The following is a 10,639-nucleotide window of genomic DNA, read 5'->3' on the forward strand; positions in this document are numbered from 1 at the left end:
AGCACAGGGAGCGCGTAATCTGCATTTAAAGTCCGCCGAGGTATCCTAACCCTTTGAATTACAAAATAATAATGAGATATAACACAACAAAGTCGGAGAGTGGGGGCTCGTGACGCCACGTCTTGGTATGTAAAATTTGTACTAAGCAGTAACTTAACCCGAAATTCAAGCGTTGTTGTATCTTCGTTATTATTTGTTTGTGAGAGAGAGAAAAGAAAAATACGTGTCCATTATTTTAGGGTTATCTAAAAGACGGACTAATTACTTTTTTTGATTCACCATACCTATTTCATAACATTCATTTCTATACATTTCAAGTGTATTGCTCTTGAAGTTCCACATCAGGTGTTCCAGATCTTCGATGTTTATACGTCAATAGAGAGTGCTTATCAGATTGAACCACTTTTGCTAAAACGTCATATCTTCATATGCTTCATATAGTCTAGCAGGGCTCCTGGAGTTCCACATCAGGTGTTTTACATCTTCAATTTTTATAAGTCAACAGAGAGTGCTTATCAGATTGAACAACTTTTGTTAAAACGTTATACCTCTATATGCTATAGTCTAGCTGGGCCCCTGGAGTTCCACATCAGGTGTTTTAGATCTTCAATTTGTATAAGTCAATAGAAAGTGCTTATCAAATTGAACAACTTTTGCTAAAACGGCATACCTGTATATGGTACAGAGAAGCTGGGCTCTTGGGGTTCCACATCAGGTGTTCCAGATCTTCAAATTTATTATCTCAGCTGAAAATGCTCATCAAATGAAACAATTTTTGCCACGGCACCATATTTGTATCTCTTATAGTTTTATTGGTCTGTTGGAGTTCTGCATCAGGTCTTCAAGTTTCGAAGATAAACTATAGCCTATATGTTGACCAGGCCTAATACTGATACAACAAAGAAAAAATCATTGAAATCCGTTCAGTAGTTCGGAAGATTAGCGTGTACAAACAAACAGACATACAGACATACAGACATAATTTTTTTTTTGGATTTGTGCTCCATTACTGTTCCTAAACCCCACCCAATTATTATTTTTTTAATATATTCAATGTACAGACACAGTTTTTTTACAGATTTATTATATGTATAGATTTTCCCTTGATCTCTTCTTTTATTACTAAAACATGTATATTTTTTTGCAGTACACATGAAGATCATTTTGGATACCTACACACATATATAGGACGTTAACATGGATAGGATATCGCTTTAGATGAAAACTCTGTTAGGAAAATTATTACTTTTGGAAATTGAAAAACAAAAATATTACAAAAATGTCAGAATGCAGATTTTTACGTTTTAAAAACACATTCCTGTATTGCACTTTACATAAAACCACCTATTATTTTGAATATGGTCTTCCAAAAACTCCAAATTGGTCTCCCCAAAAACCAGCATACCAAGACCTCTTCTAACCCCCACATTGTTCTCCCGCAGGTGTCAGACGACATCGGCTACGTGGTCTACTCGGCGCTCGGTAGCTTCTACATACCGTCCTGCATCATGGTCTTCGTGTATATCAGAATTTACTTCGCAGCTAAGGCCCGGGCGAGAAGAGGGATTAGGAAAAATCCGAGGCCTAGGCCTGTGAGTATCAAGCTTATTGTCTTTTCTAAACATGCACACATAAGGTAGATAGATACAGATGTAAATTAGAATGTTAAATATTATGATCATTTTTGTGATAACTAAAAGTCTTTAACTTCTTTAGGCTGTGCTGTACAGGATCCATATTGTTTCCATATCATCTGTATATTTTAAGGAATGCTTATAAATAATTGAATAGAGTACATTATTATTCAGAAGATTCAATACTCAATGCTGAATCTTCCAAATACAAAATGTAGAACGCAGTCTTTGAAGTTATTGACTGAACCAGATAAAATGTGCCACTGACAGAACCTAATGATTTTGGAGAAGACTACAATATACTAGATATCACGTAGTTAGTGCTATCCTTCTTACCATATGTACCACATTAGTGGTATCCTGTTTAGATTCAAAGCTTTGTTCTTTGAAGACGAGTAAATTGCAAAAATGTCAAGAGTTCCAAGTTCTTATAGTATTGCTCATTACTTTTCCTTATCCTATGTATGTACTCTATAATTGTGTTAATATGTTTGTTTTGTTTATAGAATGAGCAGCAGACGAGTTTCAGCAACCCCCCGAAGGGCACGCGGCCCATGCCTTCCACACATCCCATGCCCCCGGGACATCTTAGTAATAATAATGGGTAAGAATATGTACTTACTACTAGTACAATCTTCTAAACTAATATTATAGTAAAGAGGAAAAAATATTATTTTTGTTTGTATAAGAAAGACTGCGAAACTACTGAAGGGTTTTAAAAAAATATAGCATAAGATGAGCAGAATGTGGCGATGATGATGGCATGGTTCCATCCTAGTCTTTTACAAATTGCTTCATTAATGTAAGATTATGTCTGTCTATGCCATGTGTTCAATTACAAGATTGGACAAAGTTTACTACAGGACTTTTCACAGGATATCTCTGATTCTGACTACTATTTTTTTATTTCAATTGTTGTAATGTTTTGCAAATATTGATGACACAATTTTAGCACTTCCTCGAGCATTAAATTAAATCAAATAAAAGGCTCTTTGAGTTTTTTGACGGACAAGAAGAAATTATAAGAAAGGGATCCCTATTAGATACGGAATCCAGAAAACGGGCTCAAGATCCGGGTTGCTAAGAATTTTTGGGATTCCGTCGCGAAAACGAAAATCTTTGGAATTTTTTCTCGTTAGCGAAAATTTGGAATTCTTTGTCGGATGTTGGAGCCGTTTTATATGGATAAGTAAATAGGTGTTTCACTTTATTTGGGAGTAAATAAATACGTAAGATGTTACTAAGTAGGTTTGTAGGTAAAATAAAAGAATATTGAGATTAAAATTATTGTGCTTAAAGAGACAGCTTTCGGGAGATCGGATGAGACTAATACCTAAACTGGAAAATGTTATAGAATTGTGACGGTTGGGAGTGGAAGACAATCTGTTTGATTTACAGATATTAGGAAAGTTTTTCCATGTTACTTCCTAACAAAGGACCTGCTCAGGCATGTTTCAGTCATAAAAACAAGGAATATGGTTGTCCCAAAACATCTTTTCAACTATTCCAAAAACCAGACACTATTGTAAATTCTTGTAGAACTAACATAAACTATTCTTATTTTCAGCGAAAGCACAATATCAACAATAGAAACTCCTCAAGTGCAGATCCCGACGGTGACGTGCGAGCTCGCGTCGGACATATCGACGAGCGAAGCGGGGGACACCATACCGCCGCCGCCCGACGAACGGAAAGACACGCTTAAGGTATGATGAACTGCACGTGATAGGCTATCATAATGGTAGTCAATAGAGACTCCTCAAGTGCAGATCCCGACAGTAACGTGCGAGCTCGCGTCGGACATATCGACGAGCGAAGCGGGGGACACCATACCCCCGCCCGCCGCCCGACGAACGGAGAGACACGGTTAAGGTATGATGAACTTACTGATAGGCTATCATTATGGTAGACAATAGAGGCTCCTCAAGTGCAGATCCAGACGGTGACGTGCGAGCTCGCGTCGGACATATCGACGAGCGAAGCGGGAGCAACCATACCCCCGCCGCCCGACGAACGGAAAGACATGCTTAAGGTATGATCATGAAGCAAAATAAATGTGGCTGCGGGATTGTTTGAAAGTTACCGCGGCCCTGGTACATAAAAGGCCTACCACGGAACACGATGGATCTATGTATACCTACAGAGAAAGCAGTTACGAAGACTACCAGACACTATTTTAATGGAAAATGGTAATAATCATAGTGTGGTGAAATGTTTTGGGATCAATACCTAGTTACAAAGACACCATTCCAACGTTGATATTGTAGGTTAAAATAAAACATATAACAGTATATTCAATTCAACAAACTCCTATAATATTATAATATTTTCTTCATAACAAAATATATCACCTTATCTAAGCAAGTCTATAATCTTGTTTCCTAGCTATATCTCCTTAGCTGCACCCAACTATCGGTATTTTCATCCCAATCAATAAGTTAGGGGTGACTTTAACAGGTAAAGTTAACGTCTAGTCTATCAGTTAGAAGCTACCTAATCTAACTGTGAGCTGCGGGTTTAAGTTGGAGTTAACTTAACTACAAGTAACCGTTGAACCTTGAAAGATGTTGTTTTGGTATCTTTTCATCAATATTTGTGCATATTTTGGCATTGCAGTAAAAAATACATGATAATTTGACCTATTTAAGAAAATGTTTCTAAGAAATTATGTCTTATAATCATGGTTATCTACTTTAATTTGGATATGGGATATAATCAGCTTGAACCGCCTGCTGTGGTACAGCAAGAATATTTGACTTTTACTGACTAAAACCCCCTTTTCCGACTAAAACCCCCTTTACCGACTAAAACCAACTTACCTACCTTTACCTACCTTTTACCTAATAAGACAATTAAGTGGGCCCAAAAAAGTAACCACCTTGAAGCGATAACTAATCAGCCCCTCTTTCTACAGGTCGTAACATCAGCACAAGTACAAAAAAATCCTCTAGCGTCCTGTCCATTGAGGAGTTCGACTCTCTCAGTTAACGGCGAGCTTCAACTCCAGCAGACCAGGGGCAGAGCACCCAGCGTCGCCATCGACGCCGACATGGTCTCCGAGATGGAACCATCTTCCTCCGACTCCGGCGTCGTCAGCCGCTGTGGCGGAGTCAAACCCCTCAAACTCCGAATCTTCAAAAAAACCGACAGAAGACAGGAGAAATCCCAACCAAGCAAATCAGAATTAGAACCAGCTTTACCAAAACCTCACAAACCTAGAGACCCTGAGAGAGAAAAGAAGAGATTAGCGAGGAAAAAAGAGAAAAGAGCTACTTTAATTCTAGGGTTAATTATGGGCAGCTTTATCGCTTGCTGGCTGCCATTTTTCTTCTTGTATATATTAAAAGCTGCTTGCAGGAACTGTGTGATTCCGTCGAGCGCGTTTGCGATAGCATTTTGGCTTGGGTATATGAACTCTGTGCTTAATCCGGTAATCTACACGATTTTCAACAAAGATTTCAGAAGAGCGTTTCGGAGGATACTGTTTAAGTGATGTTTAGCATACGTGTGCTGTTACCGCTGTGTGGCCAACAGGATCCTGATGGCCCAACAGAGGGCAGCACCGAATCTTTACAATGTACGTTGAATGGACTCCATAGTTATACGAGGTTATACGGTTGGACGGTAACAGTGGTTCCGAGTTTGAATTTTTCGAGTTCTGGCTGGTTTTATTTTTTTAAACGGTTTGACAGGTGACAGAATTTTAATTTGACATGTATTCTTTTTTATTTATAAATATTATAAAACTTTTTAGTGAATACTGTTTTGTAATAGAAAATTTACCTAACTTTTTTAGTTTAGTAAAAATAATAACACCAGTCAGAATAGAATTTCAGCGGTCAATACAACAGTGGTGAAATAAAATTTACGCTTACATATAAATAAATAACATAGATATTTATCTCATCATAACGTCTTAGGTCAGCTTGTTCATATTTTTAAGCTTTTTATATAGAAATTGTCATTCTCATGTGAAACTATTAAATAAGTGCCCATTTGAACTATTTAAAAGTAAATACAAAATCTGATCAGATAAATAGGACTGTATAAAGTAAAATAAACTATAACTGTTTAATAATTAATTAATTTTAATGGAATAATTATTTTTTAACGTTCATAAACTAAGTAGTGCCAATCTTCAGAAAAAAACTGTAAAATAAAATAGAAATATTAGAAAAAAATCATGAATTGAATTGATTGTACATTTTATTTGCAAAATATAAAAAAAGGAATTGTAAATTATAAAGTACATTACCAAATAATTCATTTCGTAGGATTTTTTGATATTCGTAGCAAATCATAGATTAATGAATATAAAATATGAAGAAACTGCAAAAACACTAATGGATTTGAAAAATTATACATACTTATGATATAATGATTCCTTTAATAGTACATAATAAAGGAATTACATAGCTTTAATGTCATCAGATTTTGTAAGACATTAATTAGCATTAGCTGTGGTAATGCCCTTATGCACTGTGGTATAATATACCTATTTAAAGTGATATGCGTATGATACATAGTTTTTTCTTTTTCATACATTAACAAAAAAATATGTTTGATTTTTTTTACAAGTTATGTAGATTACAGTTTTTGTATACAGGTGTTAAAAACTTATTTGTATTTTTGACACCATTACAATAAGATCGGCATTTTTAATTAGAAAATTTTGAAAAAAATCGCAGTCATTTATTGTTGATATTACAAATTCATCACAATCAAGTCATTTTAGACAAAATCAACAATCCTTTTCCTAAACTTCTGTTCCTAATATGTGACTGGTAGAAATACAATTACCTACACTAAGAGGTTTTTCACAAGACTATATAACTAAAAAAAAAAACTGGTTTTATTATTCTATGTTATACCACAGTGGATAATGAGGTCTTAGAAACTCTAAACTTGCTAGAAAATCACTAAAATAGCTTTTAATTATATATTTAAAATACATTTATATATATTTTCTTTAACAATCCCTCGAAGACTTACCCATACGCTTATATACGTACAAAATAGTGAAATATACGTAGTTTTCATGTTAAATTATTTGCTATATTGACTATCCTAAGATTTCACCATTCATAAAACAAAGTACAGTAAAATATTATTTTTAACTCTTGACAATTTAAAAGAAATCTTTCATACACATGGCGTGGTACAACTTACAAGGTATAACATACAATGGTTCAGCAGTATTACTATATTTTAATACATAATATTATTATCCGAAATAATTATATATGTATAAAATGTTTGCTCTATCCAGAAAAAAAAATATATTTCATTTATTTAAGAAATTAAATTATCACAAAACTAGAACACGAAAGATTTCTTTTAAAATGTATATAGGTAAACACATGACACTAAATATGTATGTATAAAAAACTGCGAAATCTCAACAACTAATGTATAACAACCATAATAATACAACCATTGTAAAGATGCGGTGTTTTAAATTTTACTGAACCTACTGTGAAAGTTTTTTAAACTGAACTAAACAATCCTTTTTATTTTAAATTTAAATTACAAAAATATGTTTTAATAAAAATAATGTTATTTTATACCCATATAGATACAGTCTTTCATATCTTATTTTTAAAATTATGTACTATTATTATTTAATAGTAAATTATTATTTTGAAAAGTTTAAAATTCATTCGCAGTATGTTCAGTTTTTAGTAGGTTAAATATATTTTAAATAAAAAAAATGACTGTGCCTCTGTGCCTATCGACAAGCACTCCACAACAATAAAATGCACTTTTTTTTAAAATAATGTAAATATTATAATTAGTTTAATTTTCTTTTGTCTTAAGGATTTTATTCAGCCAAAGTTTTTGGTCGAATTTCATATTTTAAATGTTTTTTAAACAGCGCTGGCCGCTTTAATATATTATTTTGTTAATTTTTTTTTCTGTGTAAATATTGTACTTATATATAGTTTAAGTTTTAAATTAAGTAATATTAAATATAATATACCAAAAAGAACACCAAATACTTCCTGTAAATTTTCTAATCTTATGAATAGTGAAAAACATTTTATCCAATAAAATTTTAACCTTGTATAAATATTGTTTCCACTTAGTATGTAAGAGTTATGTATATTTCTAGGATAATGTAGAGTTCCTTCTATATTATATGTTTTGTATACCTACTCAAGTTTCTAAGGTTTTTTTAAACTGTCACAATAAAATGTTTTGTTTGGTTTGTCAAACTGTTATTCAACTATACCTACGACTGATGATAGTTTTTAATAAAATCTTTTTCCAAAATAAATACAATTGTAAATAATATTTCCTCAATAATTATTGCGAAAATCTTGTAAAATAATTATTAAAGAACAACAACGACAACTTAATTCTAAATCGGTGTAAACTAGATTCTTGGATCTTAGAGTTAATATTAATAATACTTAATAATTAAGTATTACAACTAAGTTTAAGTAAAATAATAACATTGCAACACCATTGCCGAAATAGTTATTAAATTAGAATTTTAGATAAAATAATTATTAGATATTAATTATGTACTGAATTCAGAAGCAATAGAGAGTGTAGTTTTCTTTTCGTGTATAATTTTTCACTATTTTAATATTTCATATAGTCTTCCAAAGTGTGTGTGATTATCAAATAATAGTAGATACCTTTCCTTACTTGTTTGTATAAAAAAACTTTTATAATTTCCTTTTTTTTTGTTGATTTTGTATGGAAATTGATGAAAGAATATTTTTGATGCGGAGTAACAATTTTTTGAAAATCTAGAACCCCACAATGTAGCACAGAGCCCTCGCTCATTGTGCAGGTTCTATTTTGAAAGTCTGAAGTCGCCTTCAGACTTTAAAACTTGTTCACACAACACTTCATGACAAGTGTTGCCTGAATGATGAATTAATGCAATAATTATTTAATTTAATTTTAGTAAAAAATGTGAAAAGTATAATTTAAGTGTGTAAAAGTTTTCCAAAATACATACAGGTTTTTGTACAGTCTTGAAAAGTCTTGTAAAAATACAATTTAACGCCATTATTTCTTATTTAGTGAAAATATTTAGAATGTTTTTAAAATTAAATAACTTATAGGTGGCTATCCTGTGTATCTAGTAACTTGTTCAATAAAAAAATGTTCTAAATTAATAAAAAACTATTTATACTTATAGTATAATAATCTATATAGTATTTGTTAAATATTTTAATTTTTAAATATATAAAAATTCGGAACGCGTTACGTTTATATAGTTCTTTATATAAAAAATATAATTATAATTATTAAAATCGTCTAAGACTATACGATTAACTATTAATTCTTATCGACTCAAAATGTAAATGAAAAAATATACGAAGTACCAATATACAAATTTTAATCTTTATTATTTTGTTTTATTCCCTCGAAATACCCTTTGGCCAAAGAACCATCAATTTAACTTGTTTGGTAGATAACATATTACATTTTCCAGTTTCCATGTAGTACATACGACACATATACACTAATTATACATATTTGTCTCAATGACGAACTAGTCAAAATGGAATCTAGACACACGGCAGTGTGTCCGCCAAGTTCGAGCAAAAAAAGCGACACACCGGCCGTGGGTTATATTACACGAACCATTTCGGGCCAAATTCGACCCCCCTGTAACTCAAAATCTATTTTATTTACGCATATCAAATTTCTAGTATCTATTGAGACCCCCTCACTTATCTAAAATACAAAATTTCATTAATATACCTATTGTAGGTCTTGAGATATTGACGTCAGAAAATCGCTATTTTTACTATACACTCACTGACTGACTGATTCACTGACTCACTCATCAAAAACCTAGACCACTTCCAATGGTCGTATTGACTTGAAATTTGGCATGGAGGTAGGTGTTTATGTCAAGGTAAAGGAAAAAATCTGAAAATGGCCAAGTGTGAGTCGGTTTCAAAATAATGAAGGTGTTTTATACCCGGTGTAAATTTATACCCCTAAGGAACTAAAACGAACTAAAGGAGATGGCCAAATTTTCATAGTAAAAAAACCCAGAATCGACAGCAACGAAATGGGTACCAATGGGTTCATTATGATAGACCTTTGATGGTTGGGCCCCCCCGCTGACCCAGAGTCTTCGGCCTCAGCTGGTGGAGGAGGTGGTGAGCGCTCTGTTCCCTTCGCGCGGGGAACACTCTCCCCCGCCCATGTCTCTGCAACCCGCGGTGTCAAGTACGGACCACACTTCCGACGACGACGATGTCCCCGAGGTGACTGGGGTGGACCTGAGAGTGGCGGTGGCTAGGCTGAAAGCCAAAAACACCGCCCCAGGGCCTGATGGCCTGCCTGGCAAGGCCTGGGTCCTGGCCCTTGAGGCTCTCGGGCCTCGACTTAGGGGGCTTCTCAGCGCATGTTTGGAGAGGGGCCAGTTCCCACTTCGTTGGAAGACAGGGAAACTGGTCCTCATACGGAAGCCGGGGCGCCCTGCGGACTCTCCGTCCGCATACCGGCCTATCGTGTTGCTCGACGAGGTGGGCAAGCTCTTTGAGCGAGTTGTCGCACACCGCCTCGTCGCGCACCTTGGGGGGATAGGGCCGGACCTTGCGGACCACCAGTTCGGTTTCCGCAAGGGGCGCTCAACGGTGGACGCCATCATGCGCGTGAGAGCTCTCACGACGGGGGATGCTGTGTCCCGGGGGGGGGTCGTCTTGGCGGTGTCTCTTGACATCGCCAACGCCTTCAACACCCTTCCCTGGAGTTGCATCAGGGAGGCACTCCGGTATCACCGGGTGCCGACCTACCTTCGTCGCGTGGTCGAGGCCTATCTGTCGGATAGGTCCATCATTTACCCTGGTCACAACGGGGAATGGAACCGGCGAGAGATGTCGTGCGGTGTTCCGCAGGGGTCGGTACTGGGGCCGCTCTTGTGGAACATCGGCTACGACTGGGTGCTGCGCGCCGACCTCCCTAGCGGCGTCAGCGTGGTCTGCTACGCTGACGACACGCTGGTTCTGGCACAAGGGAGGTCGCACCAG

The 10,639-nt window shown here is 35.3% G+C and overlaps 1 protein-coding gene across 1 annotated transcript in view; it reads left to right on the forward strand.

The window, feature by feature from the left end:
* Nucleotides 1-9,000, forward strand: part of LOC124642083 (alpha-2Db adrenergic receptor) — a 453,255-nt gene extending 444,255 nt beyond the window's left edge. Inside the window, exons 4-7 of the mRNA XM_047180386.1 lie at nt 1,443-1,592; nt 2,141-2,238; nt 3,202-3,340; nt 4,549-9,000. Coding sequence (XP_047036342.1) covers nt 1,443-1,592; nt 2,141-2,238; nt 3,202-3,340; nt 4,549-5,127 — 966 coding nt within the window. The 3' untranslated portion in view covers nt 5,128-9,000. The remainder of the gene's footprint in view (nt 1-1,442; nt 1,593-2,140; nt 2,239-3,201; nt 3,341-4,548) is intronic.
* Nucleotides 9,001-10,639: the final 1,639 nt, after the last annotated feature.

The sequence above is a fragment of the Helicoverpa zea genome, chromosome 23, assembly GCF_022581195.2.
Source record: "Helicoverpa zea isolate HzStark_Cry1AcR chromosome 23, ilHelZeax1.1, whole genome shotgun sequence".
Lineage (NCBI taxonomy): Eukaryota > Metazoa > Arthropoda > Insecta > Lepidoptera > Noctuidae > Helicoverpa > Helicoverpa zea.